At 46.1% G+C, this 17928-nt stretch overlaps 2 protein-coding genes across 2 annotated transcripts; both read right to left on the reverse strand.

Annotated features, from left to right (window-relative positions):
* Positions 1-12186: 12186 nt before the first annotated feature.
* LOC145050968 (uncharacterized) lies at positions 12187-12648 on the reverse strand. The gene is made up of 2 exons (XM_078999134.1): positions 12459-12648; positions 12187-12377 (listed from the first exon to the last, which is right to left on the reverse strand). The coding sequence occupies exons 1-2, from the start codon at positions 12646-12648 to the stop codon at positions 12187-12189; spliced, it is 381 nt and encodes a 126-aa protein (XP_078855260.1).
* Positions 12649-12796: 148 nt separating this feature from the next.
* LOC145050969 (uncharacterized) lies at positions 12797-17397 on the reverse strand. Its single transcript, XM_078999135.1, has 3 exons — positions 17092-17397; positions 15001-15229; positions 12797-13851 (listed from the first exon to the last, which is right to left on the reverse strand). The coding sequence occupies exons 1-3, from the start codon at positions 17395-17397 to the stop codon at positions 12797-12799; spliced, it is 1590 nt and encodes a 529-aa protein (XP_078855261.1).
* Positions 17398-17928: the final 531 nt, after the last annotated feature.

Here is a 17928-nt window from a genome sequence, read left to right on the forward strand (position 1 = left end):
GAAATGAGGTGTTTATGATTGCTTCTTTAGAACAGTAATTTTTTATGTAAAATATTTTATTAATATACGGTACAAAATAAAGTTTAATAAAAATCTAATTAGTTTATTCGGTATTACAATATAATATTAAGATAATGTTATATATATATATATATATATATATATATATATATATATATATATATATATATATATATATATATGTGTGTGTGTGTGTGTGTGTGTGTGAAATTACCAATTTGACAAGAAAAAGGAGACTGCAATATGTATGCTTTTTTAAGAGTTAAATTGTTTAAAAGAGTAATTTTGTTTTTAGATATAATAAACGTTTTCAAATAAATTAGAAAAAAATAACATATCAAAAATTATTTAATTAATTCAGTACATATTTTTAGTTTGTTTTATTGTATACAGACACTCAAAAATACTTATTAGCTTAAAAAACTGCAATAAATTAATATACACATTAAATAATCATCTCTCAAACATCTCGCAGAAAAATTGGATATCAAAGAATATATTGATATATCTAAATTGTTAAAAATATGATACGAGTTTCGAAGACGATTACCGATCTTTGAATTTATACTTGCTTTAAATTAAAATACAAGTATTTAATTGGGAAATATAAGGTCGTGAATCAAGATATTCGATTTGTTTACTGGTGCGTGAAAAATAGATCATGTGCATATAGTGCAGAATAAATAACTTCAATAAGATCTTGCATCAATTAATGATTCTCTTACAAATTCTTATATGAAGAAACCATGACGAAAGTTATTCGGTGGCTGAAATGTATGAGATAAGACTATTGTGGTCGTTATGAAAGTCTAAAAAACTTTAGTAGACAAAATAGTTTTTCTGTTATTTTAATGCAACATAAAGGCAAGAGGTGGAAACTTCCAAGCAAGAGTGGGAAGTGGGAACCCAAATTACAATACTTTCGCTTTCATATGACATAACAACCACCAATGGTGACACAACCGGATCCGCAGCATATGCTTCTTTTATTTACTTTAAAAATACATATATTTTCTGAAGAAAATATATATTAATGTTTTTAAACTAAATAAATCAAATAATATGTGCCATGGTAATATTTAAATATAGGCAAGTTGGATTAAATTAATATTTGACAAAATTATACAAATAGTCTTTACAGTTTCCAAAAGATATATATCACAGCACAACCTTGTAAAATGCCAATTGGTTTTTATGGTTTCAAAATCTTGCATGATGAGTTTTGTTAGGTAAATTCCTTATAAAACACAGTTAAAAAAAAAAATACGAACTTACATATTAAACCATCCTTTGTCTTTTTATGCTTTTATTGTTTCTACACTAATTATTTGTGTACCATCCTCTAAAGAATCTAACATAACCCCCCCCCCCCCCCCACACACACACACACCCACCCACCCACACCCACATCCTCTCTCTCTCTCTCTAACATATCATCGTCATCCCCCTCTTGTTACCATCTTTGACAAATTCTCTAAAGCCAACTCTACTAAAAACATGCAACGACAAAATCTTTTCATTTTTAATTAATCAACACATTTCCATAAATCATGAAACTCCAAAACAATTATTTTCAAATCCATGTTCATTACAACTTTATTTTCAAATATCAGAGTGTCCCATAAAATCGCCTGAGAGAGAGTGCACGCCACGTCATCAAGCTTTGCCCTTGCCCTTGAACTCAGATGAACCTGAAACAAATCCACAAACTGTAAACTAATGCTTAGTGAGTCCCTCAGAGCATATCCCACACACAAACCACATAACACATATCAAATTAGCCATAAGCTACATATATCACATAAGTCATGCATTCAACAAATAAGGAAGCCCTGGAAACCCTCTCGGATCTTACACCGAATGCCACGGGAACCCCTATGTGGTCTTTATCTACCATGGGAAGCCCCACATGGTCTTCCTACCTTGGGAACCCCCACAAGGTCTTCCTACCAAACAAGACATAATGCAAACTATACAAGCAAATATATTAGGATGCCATGGAAACCCTCCAAGGTCTTATACCAAATGCCACGGGAACCCCTACGTGGTCTTCCAGGCAAATGACATACTATCATATCGCATATTCAATCAATAAACTGCATCTCATAAAATGGTACGACCTTGGTGCCTTAGACCCATTGATGTGGTGAGAAGACTCACCTTTGGAATGCTGAACTGGAACGCTGAATCAGATATGTCTCACGCTGCCTCTTCTCAACTACCTATAACCAGCAAGTGATTCACTTAACACCATCCCATAAATTCCCTCAGAGTCAACCCTGGACAAAGTCAAAGTCAAGGTCAACAGTCAATGTTGACCTCAACTCGTCGAGTAGAACCTGCCACTCGTCGAGTTCCTTACATCACTCACCGACTCGCCGAGTCACCCGAGAGACTCGTCGAGTTCCTTGATGTCCACGGCCGTAAACTTCCAACCGAACACCCTTGACCGTGAACCCTTGGTCGTGAACCTTCGACCGTGAACCCTTGGTCGTGAATGAGAAAACCCTCTCGACTCGCCGAGTTACCAGAGCAAGTCGACGAGTTCTCATGTATTCGGTCCTTTCCAGTGAGATTTAAGGTCTCAAAATTCAGATCCATAATCTCCTAGTGAAGATGTCACGTAAAGTTGCAAACTTTACGTGCATACAAGGCCTCACATGGCCAAAACACCAAAACTAACCTTCAAACAAGGTTTTCATGAATGGAGAGGGGATAAGCTTATAAAAAGATGTGACTTTATGATATTTGGGACCTAAGAAGGTCTAGATCTAAAACCATATCCTTGTGATAGGTCCAGATCCAAGCTTGATTCCATCTCTTCAAGGTTAGCCATAACTTCCAAAAAGAAATTAAGGCTTAAGGTAGCAGATTAATACCTCATACGGATGCCCAACACGAAATAGATGCTTGATCTAACACTTCTCCCTTGATACTTCCTCTTCAAACTTGGAATCCTCCCCCAAAATCTCAAAGATAAGCTCCCAATTGTTCTTACTTCACACACTAGAGGGTTTGCGGCGTGAACATTCTTCTATAGTGTTAAGGGAGGCTACTAGGGGGATAATGAAATTTATATAGGGGGAAACCCTGAAATTAGGGTTTTCTCTAAACATCTCTGACTCGCCAAGTCGGGCCTTCCGACTCGCCGAGTCAGTTCCGACCTGCGTCAAAGATGCCACGACCCTACTCGACGAGTTGGACTCCCAACTCGCCGAGTCCATGCATACAATTTCCCCTAAATGGTAAACTCCAACCAATCCTCAAAATAGATGTTACAAGTCTCCCCCACTTGAACTAGGCTTCGTCCACGAAGTCTGCTGAAACGAACAATTCCGGATAGTGCCCTCGCATCTCCTCCTCCGGCTCCCAAGTCCATTCGGAACCCCTTCGATGTTGCCATTGCACCTTTACCAACCTTACTTCCTTGTTCCAAAGAACCTTGGTCTTCCTATCCAGAATCGCAACAAGCTTCTCAATGTAATTCAAACTCTCATCCACTTGAATGTCATCCAACAAGACATCCGCAGCCTCGTCAGTGACAAACTTCCGAAGCTGCGACACATGGAATGTGTTGTGAATCTGACTAAGCTCCTCTAGCAGATCCAAGCAATATGCCACCTTGCCCACCCGGGCCGTGATCCTGAACGTGCCTATATATTGAGGCCCCGACTTGCCCCTCTTTCGAAACATGATGATCCCTTTCCAGATGACACCTTCAGCAACACAAAATCCCTCACCTGAAACTCAAGATCTGATCGTCGCCGGTGAACATAGCTTTTCTGACGGCTCTGCGCGACCTGCAACCGGTCGCACACCTGCAGAATCAACCCAATAGTCTTGAGCATTACTTCAGTGCTTCCCATGACCCGGTGTCCAACATCATCCCAACAAATTGGGGTTTGAAACCTCCGACCATATAACATCTCGAATGGAGCTCGGTCGATACTGGCATGGTAACCGTTATTGTATGAAAACTCTGCCAGTGGGAGGTACGTGTCCCAAATACCTCCAAAATCTAACACGCATGCTCGAAGCATGTCCTCCAGTTTCTGGATTGTCCTCTCAGTATGGCCATCTGTCTGGGGGTGATACGTTGTGCTAAAATATAACTGGATGCCCAGTTCCTCGTGGAACTTCTTCCAAAACCTAGATGTGAATCGAACATCCCTGTTAGAGACTACCGACACTGGCACCCCGTGTCTCGCCACCACCTCTCGTACATAACTATCTGCCAACTTCTCCGCGGATATACTTTCAGAAATCGGAATGAAATGAGCACTCTTCGTCAGTCTATCCACAATCACCCATATGACATCCACACCCCTCTCCGTCCTTGGAAATTTCGTAATGAAGTCCATCGTGATCTCCTCCCACTTCCACATGGGAATGGGTAGTGGTTGGACCTTACCATAAGGCCGCTGATGCTCGACCTTGACCTTCCTGCAAGTCAAGCACCGCTCTACAAACCAAGCAATTTCCCGCTTCATGCAGGACCACCAATAACTCAACCTCAAGTCCCTATACATTTTCGTATCTCCTGGATGTATAGAGAACCTGGACTTATGCGCTTCCTCTAATATCTTCTGTGTCACTCCCCCAGTCGTCGGTACCCACACCCGACCACACTGCGTCAAGAGGCCTCAACTATCCTTGACAAACAAAGGATATTGTCCTCGGATCCTCTCTACTTTCCAATTCTCTTTCTTCACTCCCTCAACCCGAGCCTCTTTGATTATCTCCAACAATGGAGAGATCACCGTCATCCTCAAACACACATTCCCAATCAGGGAACCTGCCGTCTTACGGCTCAAAGCGTCAACCACTACGTTGGCCTTCCTTGGGTGGTATAAAATCTCGCAATCATAGTCTTTTAGCACATCCTACCACCTTCTATGTCGCATGTTGAGGTTTTGCTGGTCCATCAAATACTTCAGACTCGTGTGGTCGGTGTAAATGGTACACAACACTCCATACAAGTAATGCCTCCAAATCTTGAGGGCAAACACTATTGTCCCCAGTTCCAGATCATGAGTAGGATAATTTGCCTCATGCGGCTTCAACCGTCGCGAGGCATATGCTATCACGTGCCCTCTCTACATTAGTACTGCACCTAACCCTGAAATCGATGCGTCACAATACACCACTAGATCATCTAATCCCTCTGATAGTACAAGGATCGGAGCCTCACACAATCTCCGCCTCAAGGTCTCGAAGGCCAACTGCTGATCCGTACCCTATCGAAACGTCACATTCTTCTTGGTCAGATAGGTCAATGGCACAACAATCTTGGAAAATCCTGGATAAATCTTCGGTAATAACCCACTAAACCCAAGAAGCTACGAATCTCTTATGCATTCTTCGGTACTTCCCACTGCATCACAGCCTCAACCTTGGCTGGATCAACCGAAATACCCTCCTGGTTGATGATATGCCCCAAGAATTGTACCTATCACAGCCAGAAATCACACTAGGAGAACTTGGCATACAACTTCTCCGCCCTTAGGGTCTCCAACACCTCCCTTAAGTGCTGCTCGTGCTGCTCCCTGGTCTTAGAATAGACCAGGATATCATCAATAAAACGATCACTGACCGATCCAACATCGGTTTACACACCTTGTTCATGAGATCCATGAATGTTGTTGGGGAATTGGTGTGCCCAAATGACATCACCACAAACTTATAGTGCCCATACCAAGTCCTGAAATCCGTCTTCGGTATGTACTCGTCTCTAATCCTCATCTGATGATACCCTGACCGAAGATCAATCTTGGAAAACCAAGACGCACCCTGCAGCTGATCGAACAAATCATCGATCCTCGGCAACGAATAACAGTTCTTCACCGTTAGCTTGTTTAGTTCCCTATAATCGATACACATCCTATGGGACCCATCCTTCTTTTTCATAAAAAAGATCGGTGCTCCCCACGGGGAACTGCTCGGACGAATGAACCCTTGATCTAACAGCTCCTGAAGTTGTGTAGATAACACCTGCATCTTGGGTGGTGCCTTTGCTATCGGAGCGGCACCCGACACCAAATCAATGTGAAACTCCACCTGCCTCTCCGGAGGCACTCCTGGTAACTCTTCGGGGAAAACATCCCGAAATTCCTGAACAATCGGCACACTACCTACATCCTTCGTGGTCTCTACCCTTGTATCCAAGATATAAGCCAGAAATCTTGAACAACCCTGTTGCAGGAACCTCCTAACCCTCGCAGCCGAATAGAGGGTCGGCCCCTGCGATGCCCTATCACCATGTATCACCAGTTCTCCCCCACTTGGGGTTCGAATCCTCACAAACTGATGCTCACAGTCAATCATGGCCCTGTTGGCCCCCAACCAATCCATTCCGATAATCACTTTCAGCCCTCGCAGCGGTATCGGGACTAGGTCGACATGAAATCTCTCGCCAAGCACATTCAGGACAATCCCAATACACCCTCGCAACACTAACGGTGCGGTCATCTACAATCTCCACCTCGAGCGGGGAATTCAAAGTTCCCGGCGCGTCCCGGAACTTCTTGCTAAGCGCAAGAGATAAGAACGATCGGGTAGCACCCGAATTAAACAAGACATGAGCAGACATACCATTGACCAAAAAGGTCCCTATTCAAGCATATAGTACACATAAGCGAAACAGATACATAGAGCAGAGAAGAATAAATACGTACCAGCCACAAAATCTGGCGCTGCCCGTGCCTCCTCGGTAGTCAGCTAAAATGTGCGGCTCTTCAATGCTGGAGCATCCGCCTTAACAGGGCGCCCATCGATAATCCTCATTGTGGTGGGCGCAGGTGCCGCCACTGCTCCTCCCCCTCCCTGCAATCTCGGACAATCGGCCTTTTTGTGGCCAGTCTGGTTGCAGTGGAAACATATCAAGCTCTTTATGGGGCATTCCCTGTTACGTGGCCCGACTGACCACATGTATAACACACCGGGTTCGACCCCCGGTAAGCTCCCCCATGAGATCTCCCATACTTGGCACACCGGCCACAGCCCTGCTGGCCCTTACTAGATGCATCCGAGGTCTTAAGCTTCTTAGCCTGACCTATTGCTGCCTATGCCTGCTCAGGCTTCCGCTTGGTGCGGAAGTCTAACTCCATATCTTGCTCACAGGCCTTCTCCACCATCTCATTTAGGGTTTTGCACCCCATAAAACTCACAAACTCCCGAATATCATCCCTTAGCATGGAATGATATCGGGTCCGCCTCATTTCCTCATCGGTAGCATACTGCGGGATCAACAAAGCTCACTCTCGAAACTTGGCGGTGATCTCCGCCACAGTCTCGGTGGTTTGCTGCAAGTCATGAAACTCCCCCACTAGTCGTTGCACCTCAACAGGTGGTGCAAACTCTGAATCAAATCGCTGAACAAACTCAGCCCATGTCATCTCAGCCACCCCGGCTGGCGCCACCTGGCTAGTAACCTCGCCCCACCAATCCCGGGCCTTATCCCTCATCATAAAAGAAGCAAACCCAACCTTTGCCGCATCCGGGCAGGAACTCGTGCGCTGAGCGTTCTCGATATCCGCCACCCAGCGTCGGCTGACAATGGGGTCCCTGACCCCGATAAACTCCGGCGCTCGGCACGCCTTGAACTCCCAAAACGAAGGAGTTCGGGCCTCAAACTGGCCCGCATCAATCTCAACTTTGAATGCCCGAAGCCTCTCCTTTCCTTGACCGTCCAAAAAATGACTGGGGTGGCGTCAAGGATACCCCTGGTAACCTCAATTGCAATAAGATCATGCAGCCTCTCATCAATGACATCAGTAGTGTCTCCTGATCCCGCCCCAGATCCAGATCTCGGTCCTGATCCCCCCGCTCCAAATCGTGTCATCACCATGCTGAATTGAAATATCATAAATCACAACGATCAGGATTTCCATATGAGGGATCTTCCCGCACCGTACCTCTTTGAAATCGTCAGATCTAACATTGGTTCGAGTACAGGTCTTGTGCTTCCAGTAGTACAAACGCAATACTACCTTCCACACCTACATGTACCTTTCCCCACTGCTCTACCTGAAGACTCCAATTTGTCCCGCGACCAAACCCTGTCCCACAACTACCGCACACATAAATATTACGCTGTCCTAAGATTTACTCTACTCATATCAATCAAACCACTCATAACAGGTTGCCTTCATGCATGCTGATGTGACCTTGAAGTTGGCTCGATCGGTGTTGCATAGCTAGAGTCTCCGTCGTCTCTGCAAGATCACAAGGAAGACAGGCCATCAGCCGTTTCCCGGGAGGGTGCTCCTAGAAGAACGCTCTGACGGTCAAGTTAGAATGTTTCTAGGGTTTCTTGGGTATGTTCTTAAGAGAGAAGAGCTTACCTCTCGAGTCTGAGAGCGTATCCTTTTATACCTAGCGCTCTTGCCTAGTCTGTACTAGACAAGATCGCTTTGAGGAGAAAAGATCAGGGGCGCTGATTGGAGGGTCGTGCGCCTTCAACCGTCAGGGCACTCTCATTGACCCTGGTGATAATGGCCTGATTCTACTGTTTGTCTCCTGACTGTATCTTTTATCTTGGAGCTAGGAGCGTCCCTTGGCGAGCGTGAGTTTTTAGTCGGGACAACAAAAATGCCTCTTGGCGGGCGCGAGCCCTTTACCTGGGCATTCTTTTCCCGAGAGCGCTGGCGGGCGCTGAGCCTGCTGGAATGCTAGGCTCTTTAGCTAGGCGCGATTCTGTCGTGCTGTCTAAGACACGTCATCAAGTCCCCCAGTCCGGTAGCCGTAGCGTTGCAGCGCTAGTTACGACGTTCTGGACTTGATTAGCTTACATGTGTTGGTTTTCCCTTTACCCGTCGCTCTGTCTTTAATGGCGATGTGACTGCGCATGATGGTTGGCAGTTACGTCATTGTCAGACATTTTGAATGTCTCACCCCTTACGTTTCTTTATAAGAGCGTTTGTAGGGTTTCTTTTTGACTTCACCTCTCCTTCTCTTTTCTTCGTCTTTCCTTTTTCTGAGTTTGCCTTCTTTCTCTTCCGTTATGGCGAGTCTTCCTGGTATCCTTCCTTCCGCTGCTGAATACCGTCAACTCGAGGTTACGTATGGTTTGTCTTCTTTGGAAGGCGTGGAGTTTCCTTCACCAGGTTCCTACATCTCATCCCCCCTGGAAAAACCGGGGTCTATTTGAAAACTGTAGACGCTGGCATCTGTTTCCCGTTGACGGACTTCCAGGAGGAAGTTCTTCAAAAAGATGGTTGCAGCTTGTAGATGTTGACCCCGAATGCTGCTAACAAGGTGTTGGTGTTTGAAATGATTTTTCGGGCCAACGGTTATCTTCCTGACTATTTCGTGCTCAAGTATTTCTTTTGATTCTGCATCACCGAAGACAAGTGCACATTCTCCGTCCGGCTAGGGGGACATGCTTTAGTCCCCGACGGACGGACTTCTAAGAACTGGCAAGACAAATGGCTGTGGTTGAATCAAGACTTGATTGGCAGCGGGCGGTATCGTGCGAATACCTTTGCTGATACTATCCTCAAGCTTTTCCCTCATAATCAGAGCATCGACGATTATCTAAAGAGTGTCCAAGTATTTCTTGGGGACTACTCTGAGGCCCTCCTTTCTGGCATGGGGATGAGCCCCTCCTGGAGGTGTTGTGGGAAAATGGCGGTGTTCTTCTGCTTTGTCGACGGTGAGTGTTTTTCTCTTCCCCTTTCTTTCCTCCTTTTCTTCCTTGTTGCTTTTTGGTGACTAACGCTTCATGTTCTAGCGTCCCCAGGTGTTGAATCATCTTTGTCTATGGATGAGGTTTTGTGAAAGTGTTACCGGGGTAAACTGGAGCATCGTGAGGTGGATCTGGTTGAACACGTGTCTCCGCCTCGCCGAATGGACCGACTTGCCTTAACCGCTGCCCCTTCTGTCCCTCCTATGGGTGAGTCAATGCCGGAGACAAATCCTCTGCATGCCCGCCCTATTTCAGTTGTCATGCCTTTGGGCGGTACTCGCTCCTCTTCTATGGAGAGTAGTGAAGACAGCAAAGAGGGTATTATCGCTGATGTCCGGCGCATGCAAGAAAAGAGGAAAGTTGTTTTGGCGATGGGTAAGCCGATTACCGGTGCACCTAATGCTGCCAAAAGAATTCAAACCAGGCGTAGCTTCTCCCGTCTGTTGAATTCTATTGCTTCCACACCGACCGGTGTGGTTGTGATCCCTGATGACGATGCTCAACAGTCTGAAGGGATCAATGGGGCGTGTGACTAGCCCATTGTTTCATCTGTTTCTCCTATGCCTGTTTAGAGTGCTCCTCTTGTTTCGACAAAACTTTCCCCTGTTAAGGACTCTAGTGATCCCGACCAGGTCCCAATCCATTCGAGCAGTGTTACTGGGGAGAGTTCTATCAAGTCCCCTATCTTTACTCCCTCTTGGAACCTTCACAATGAGTCCCAGTTATCTGTTCGTGCTAACACTATTGAGTTTTCCCGCCATGCTTTCCCTCCAGCCGTTGTTGGTGATATGGAGGCCATGGGCAGACCTGCCCTTGCCCATAACATGGCTTACGCTGCCGTACGGGCCATGCTTTATCTTATCACGGGTTCACGACGCATCCAAGCCCTTGACGAGATAGAGGCCACACATGCCACATGTGAGCCACACATGGTAGGGCTGGAGCGTCGTGTTGCTGAACTTGGTGGGGATCTTCAGCACTCTGAACGGAAATATTAACTCCTTGCTTCTGAGAAGGCTGACCTTGAAGATGCTAGAGCTGCTTTAGAGGCCAAGGTTGACTCCCTTACCCAGGTCAACGAGGGTTTAATGATCCAGGTCGAGAGCCTTGAGCGTGACGCCTCCGATCATGACAAGTTAGTTGCCGCCTTGTAAGCAAATTTCGATGCCTCTCGCTGGGATTTGGATTGGTTAGTGAAGGTAGGTGTTGTACGTATCATGGATAAGCTGATCGAGCATGCAGGTTTCACAAATGCTATAAGTCTCATTCGACATGTTGCCTTTGTTTCTGGGGCTGAGTCCGTTCAGAAGGCGACTGTTGGTGTTGAAGGTGTTTCTGCTTGTCTCTCCTTTGGTCCTGTTGTTAGTGTGAATAAGGCTCTGCTATCATTTGCAAGTATGGACCATGCGTCTTTGTTGGGGCTGGGAGATTTGGATAGTGGGGGCCTTCGGGAATTGTGTGTTTTTGCTGGATCGGAGGATACTCCGAAGGGTATGGTGGTTCAAGGGGAGGAAATTATTCAAGCGGTCCGAGGTATTGCTGGTGAGGGTGGTCGGGTTGTTGAAGGTGATGGTGATTGTAACATTGGTGTAAGTGGTGGGAGCCCCGGTGGTGATGCGATGGGTGTGGTAGTGAGATTGGCTGGGGATGGTGGGAATGATGGTGATGAAGAAAAAGATGTTCCGACGTCATGTGCTACCCCTTCTGGGGTATGAAAATGTTCTTGTTCCTTTGCTTTGCTTTCCTTTTCTGTATTGTTTTTTTTGTTTGGTGGCTTGTTGTTTAGCTATGGTTCTGGATGCCTACTTTTGTTTGCTTCATTTGGGCATGTAATGTGTGGACTTTGTTAAATATTACTTCTTTAATTGCATATGTGACGATGTTTGGCATATTAGATACCAAGTTGTATGTTCTAAGCATTCGTTTTACCTCTATTGGTACCTCAATGCACTGAGCATTTTAGTTCGCCCATATTGTTATTGATACGCTGAATATCGAACCTGGGTGCTCTAAGCACCCAATTATTAAATCTAATGCATCAAACATTTAGACATTTTGCAATAGCTTAGTACACTGAGTATTAAAATTTAGTATATTGACCGTTTATTTACACTGATCATAGGCTCTAATACACTAAGTATGATGATCATGTCACTAAGCATGAAATCAAGTACACTAAGTACTTAGGATGTGGTACGCTGAGCACGACATTGGGCGTCACTAAGTGGTCGGGTCTGCTTTTCACCCTTTTCTTAAAAGAAAAACCTCTTCAGGTTCCTGGCATTCCAGGTTCTTGGTATTTGCCTTCCTTCCATTGTTTCCAAAACATATGCCCCATTATGCTTTGCTTCTATAATCTTATATGGGCCCTCCCATATTGGACCCAGTTTACCTTAGGGTTCGGCTCGACTTGCTTCATTCTTCCTTAACACATATTCGCCCACTCTGAATGCTTTCTCTTTTACCCTCTGATTGTAGTATCATTCCATTGCACGCTTATAAGCGGCCTGGCGTATCTCCGACTTCTCACGCCTTTCTTCAAGGATGTCCAAATTCAGCCTTAAGTCCTGGGCATTGGTCTCCTCATCCGCGCTAACCGTCCTTAGCGTGCCCACCATTATCTCCATGGGAAGTATAGCCTCCGTCCCATATGTTAGGCTAAATGGGGTCTCTTGTGTACATGTTCACAGAGTTGTTCTATATGACCACATCACTGCCGGTATCTCCTCTGCCTAGTTTCCCTTTTCCTTACCCAGCCGTTTCTTGATCCCATTCATGATGGTCTGGTTAGACACTTCTGTCTGTCCGTTCGCCTGTGGGTGTGCCACCGATATGAACCGCTGACTTATCCTTTTATTCGCACACCATTCTCTGAAAGGGTTGTCAGCAAATTGTAAACCGTTGTCACTGACGAGTATCTTAGGTGTTCCAAACCTCGTCATGATATTCTTCCATACAAATTTTATCATGTGCCTCCCGGATATGCACGCTAGTGGTTCTACTTCGATCCAATTTGTGAAGTAATCCACTGCCACCACCATATACTTTAAGTTTCCAGGTGCTTCTGGGAATGGTCCTACAATCTATGCCTCACTGGTAGAATGGCCATGGGCTGGATGTGTTATGCAGCGACACCGGTGGATTTGCCTGGACCGGGGCGTAGGACTGACATTCTTCACATTTCTTAGTCAATCCCATTGCGTTCTGGTGCACAGTGGCCCAGTAAATTCCCATTCGAAGTACCTTACCTATTAAGGCTCGTGCTCCTTCATGTGCACCTGCCTGGCCTGCGTGCGCCTCCTGCAGTGCTTCCATTCCCTTAGCTTGGTCCAAACATTTCAACCATGGCGATGTGAACCCTTTTCGATACAGTTCCCTGTTTATCAGTGCGTATGAGGGTACTTTTATGCGTATTTTCCTACCTTCGCCATGGTCGTCTGGTAGCACTCCCCTTTGCAGGTATTCCATAAATGGTGTCATCCATGTGGGCCCGATGGTCGTTAAGACATTTACCTGTCGCTCATCTATGCTTCTTTCTTTGAGTACTTCTACTAAAACTTTCTTTGATAGATGATCAAAACATGTAGATGCCAACTTATTTAGAGCGTCTGCCCTTCTGTTCTCACTTCGGGGTATTTGCTTAATCGTGAACTGTGTGAAAGATTGGATCAATTGCCTTACTATTCTCACATACCTCTCCATTCTTTGATCTCTTGCCTCAAAACTTTCGTTGATCTGATTCGCAGCTAACCTCGAATCTATTAAGGCCGTTACGACCTTCGCACCTATTTGCTTAGCTAGGCGCAACCCCGCAAGCAAGGCTTCGTACTCAACCTCGTTATTTGAGGTATGGAAGTTGAAACGAAGAGCATAAGTCACTTCCTCTCCCTCTGGGCCAGTCAAGATTAGGCCTGTCCTCGAGCCTTCCTTACTGGATGCCACATTGGTGTACAATGTCCATGAGTGGTTATTAGCCGGGACTTCCTCTACTGCCCAAATTCCTTCTTTGGCCGAGCCTCTTTCATCCGGGATCTTGAGCAAAAAATCAGCCAATGCTTGCCCTTTGATACTTGTCCTTGGACGGTAACTTATGTCATGTTCCCCCAACTCAATTACCCATTTTCCAGCCGGCCCGATGTCTCCGGCTTGAGTAATATTTGTTTAATAGGGCAATTCGTTAAGACCTCGATTTGGTGTGCCTGGAAATAGCGCCTTAAGCGTCGCGCCGCGTAAATGAGCGCCAAAACTAACTTTTCCAAGGTAGGATAGTTTACCCCAGGGCCCTGCAATGTCCTGCTGACGAAGTATACCGGCCTCTGCTCTCCTTCCCTTTCTACAGTCAACACTAAAGATATTGCTTCGTTCGAGGTCGAGAGGTACATTTGCAGTGTTTCTCCCGGAATGGGACTATCCAACGTGGGCAACTTGTGCAACGCTTCCTTAATCTTCTGGAGTGCCGCTTCCGCTACAACCGTCCATTGAAAGTTGTTCTTTTCAATGCAGCCTTTTAGAGTATGGAATAATGGCATTGCCTTGTCGGCGGACTTCGAGATGAATCTACTCAGAGCCGTGAGTGTCCTGTTCAGACCCTGCGTGTCTTTGAGAGTGCCTGGGGGCAGTGTCTCCATAAGTTCATCTACTTTAACTTGGCTGGGTTGAATGCCTTGTTTAGTGACATAGTACCCCAGGAACTGCCCTTCCTCTACTCCAAATGTGCATTTGGTTGGGTTCAATTTCATTTTGACCCTTTCTAGTGTACAAAAGTTTTCCTCGATGTCTTGCAACATTTTGTCTTAATGAGGGCTTTTGATTACCATATCATCGACCTACACTTCGATATTCCTTCCAATTTGTTTGGCAAAAATCGAGTCGACCAGACGCTGGTACGTGGCTCCCGTGTTTTTTAAACCGAAAGGCATCTTAGTGTAACAGAAAGTGTTGTGGTGTGTGTAGAAAGTCGTTTTCTCTTCATCGTCCTTGCTCATCAAAATCTGGTGATATCCTTTATATGCATCCAAAAAACACTTTAGCTTGAACCCTTGTAGCGACTCTACTTTTTGGTCGATCTTCAGGAGGGGATAACAGTCCTTAGGGCATGCTTTGTTCAAGTCAGAAAAATCGATGCACATGCGCCATAGCCCGTCATGCTTGCGCACCATTACCGGATTAGCGATCCAAGTTAGGAAAACTGCTTCCCTCATAATTCCGGCCTCCGCCAGTTTAGCTACTTCCGCGTTAATCGCCCTGTTGCGGTCCCCCCTAAACCCTTTTCTTCTGTTTGACTTCCTTTGTACCTGGTTTGATCATGAGCTTATGTTCGATGACCTTTCTATCCACACCCACCATGTCTGTAGGAGTCCACGCAAACACATGTTTATACCGCTTGAGCAGGCCAATCAATGCTTCTCTTACGTGACTTAGGAGATTGTGGCCAATACCAACCGGCTGATCGGGATATTCTTCGTTGATTACTTCCGTTCCTTTTGCAGGGTCATGTCGCGGTTTCTTGATCTCCTTGGCTATCTATGTTGGTTGCATAACCGTAAATCATTGAAATTCTTTAGGTGGGGTGGCAAGCACTGTGGCTGGACCAGCTGAAGTGTCAAATTTCACGATTCCATGCATGGTTGACGGGACCACTCCTAGTTTTAGGAGGTCTGTCTTTCCTAGGATGATGTTATACTCCACTGAGTGTCGTATAACGACGAAATCAATCAGGACCGTCTTTTTTCGTTGCTTTTCATGGTTGGTTAGCGTCAGGGGGAGGTGAATTATGCCTAGTGGCCATAGGTTGTGGCCGGTGAATCCAACCAGCCTCCCTGTCGTAGGTCTCAGGTTGTCTTTCCAACGATCTGGGAGAAGACGAAAACAATGCTCATATATTATGTCTGCCGAACTCCCCGTGTCGACATAAACTTTGTGTATCGTTACATTTTTGGTGGAGGCATGGATTACCAGCGAGTTATCGCCTCTCCACCCCTCTGTCCGGGGTCTTGCGCGGAGAACGTGAGTGTTCGTGCCGGAGGCCTGGAACCCCATTGGCTAGCGGAATGTTCTTCCCTATTTATTTTGTTACGTATCATGAATATCTCCTTAGGTTGAGCCCCTTCTCGAGACATGCTTTTGGCGTTTTCGGCGTCAAACTTGGCACTCAGGCTTCGTGCTACCTCCACCAGGTCTCTTTTGAGTTTCTTTTCTTCCATTTCCTTCTTGAGTACCGAGCAATTAGCAATATCGTGGGTTTTGCTTTTGTGGTACTCACAGTATCGGCTCTTGGGCGACTTGGCTGGTTGCTGTTTCTTTGATACCGTGTACACATCCGGTCGACGACTCCGCCTGTCGTCCCTAATGAATGGTCGAAATCGCCCTTGAGGCCTTCTTACTTAGCCGAAATGTCGACTTCCCTCGCGAAAATCCATGTGAATTGGGTTGTGGCACTTGGTCTCCATAACATTTTGATATTCCTGCTTTGTTGTTTCGCCTTCTTCTTGCCGCAGGTATCGTTCTACCTTATCCTTTAATTCGGCCCTTGTCTGGGGTTTCTTACCCATGAGATTTTGGGATAAAGGGCCCGGTAAGAGTCCCCACGTGAAGGCGCCGACTATGAGCCCTTCGTCGTGTCCTGGCACATCTAACGTAGCATTTATGAACCTTGTGAAGTATTCTCGTACAGTTTCACCCTCCTTTTGCTTGCAGCCTATTATGGAGTGAGAATCTCCTTTGTACTTATGCAATTGCATAAAGTTAGTGAGAAATAGGTATCTGAGTTGAGCGAAGTTGGAAATGCTGCCTGAATGCAACGTATTGAACCACGTGCCCACGTTGCCGTCGAGAGTCTTCGGAAAATATGTACACCAAAACCTCTCATCGAGCTTCAGTGATGTCATCGTCCACTCATACGTTTCGATATGGCTATCCGGGTCAGTGGTACCGTTATAGGTTTTGAGTGTTGGCAGTTTAGTTGTGTTCAGTATTTCGTAATCTAGCAATTCCTTGACGAATGGAGAGGTAACGCTGTGGGAGAGATAATCTTGGTTTGGGATGGTTAATGCTCCTTGCGGTTGGGGTTGAGGGTTTAAACCGTATGATGACGATACATGGTAGCCTGGACTTGGACCGTAAAAGGGCTGTTGTTGGAATGGCAACTGGAGGGGATAGCCGTAAGGGAAGGGGTGCACCGGTGTGAAAGGGTTAATCGTTGAGGCCTGCTGCAGGTTATGGTTAGAGGCGGTGGTAGGTCTAGTCCATGTACCCACCATAGGGTAGATAGGCGGTGTATGGGCCACCATGGTTTGTGCCAGTGGCGATAATGAAAACATTGGGCATGGTCCAACCGATATCTGGTGTAGCGGTGGTACCGGAAGCTACAGTGGGATATTGAGGACCTGGCTTGATGGTAGATTTCTTGAGTGAATTGGTGATGGGTGCTGCATTGGTGGCACAAAGAATGGCGGCATTTGAAGGGATGCGATTAGCGGTGGCCTCGCCGGTACTGATCTTGGTTGGTGGGTTGAAGGTTGTGAGGCGGTGTTGGTGGTTATTCCTGGGGTTGTCGTGGTTACTGTAGATCTTCCCTTGCCTAGGGTTGCTCTGTTTGCCGCCGTAGGCGGCGGTGTTTCGTCTAACGTTTCCATGGAGTGTATGGGACTAGTCTGACGCCCTTCGTGTCCATCACTGCCATCGGACGCCATTGATCTTCCAGAGTTGTGCTTTTAGTATGTGTTCTTCGTCTCACAAATGGATGGCGCCAAATCATGTGACCTTGAAGTTGGCTCGATCAGTGTTGCACAACTAGAGTCTCCGTCATCTCTGCAAGATTACAAGGAAGACATGACGTCAGCCGTTTCCCGGGAGGGTGCTCCCGGAAGAATGCTCTGACGGTCAAGTTAGAATGTTTCTAGGGTTTCTTAGGTATGTTCTTGAGAGAGAAGAGCTTACCTATTGAGTCTGAGAACATATCCTTTTATACCTAGCGCTCTTGCCCAGTCCGTACTAGACAAGATCGCTTTGAGGAGACAAGATCAAGGGAGATGATTGGAGGGTCGTGCGCCTTCAACCGTTAGGGCGCTCTCATTAGCCCTGGTGATAATGGTCTGATTCTACTGTTTGTCTCCTGACCGTATCTTTTGTCTTGGAGCTAGGAGCGTCCCTTGGCGGGCGCGAGTTTTTAGTTGGGACAACAGAAATGCCTCTTGGCGGGCGCGAGCCCTTTGCCTGGGCAT

This window comes from Lactuca serriola, chromosome 5 (genome assembly GCF_051521515.1).
Source record: "Lactuca serriola cultivar US96UC23 chromosome 5, Lser_US96UC23_V15, whole genome shotgun sequence".
Lineage (NCBI taxonomy): Eukaryota > Viridiplantae > Streptophyta > Magnoliopsida > Asterales > Asteraceae > Lactuca > Lactuca serriola.

Bases quoted from the DNA above. Each gene is read 5' to 3' on its own strand.
- LOC145050968 (XM_078999134.1), bottom strand. From the start codon at position 12,648: ATGACGAGGTTTGGAACACCTAAGATACTCGTCAGTGACAACGGTTTA. The intron at 12,378-12,458 runs GTAAGGAAAAGG...CATGTACACAAG, and splicing joins TGGGATCAAGAAACGGCTGG to AGACCCCATTTAGCCTAACA.
- LOC145050969 (XM_078999135.1), bottom strand. From the start codon at position 17,397: ATGGCGTCCGATGGCAGTGATGGACACGAAGGGCGTCAGACTAGTCCC. The intron at 15,230-17,091 runs GTCCTCAATATC...CAACCAACATAG, and splicing joins GAAATCTACCATCAAGCCAG to ATAGCCAAGGAGATCAAGAA. The intron at 13,852-15,000 runs GTACAAAGGAAG...ATATTACTCAAG, and splicing joins TAAGCTCATGATCAAACCAG to CCGGAGACATCGGGCCGGCT.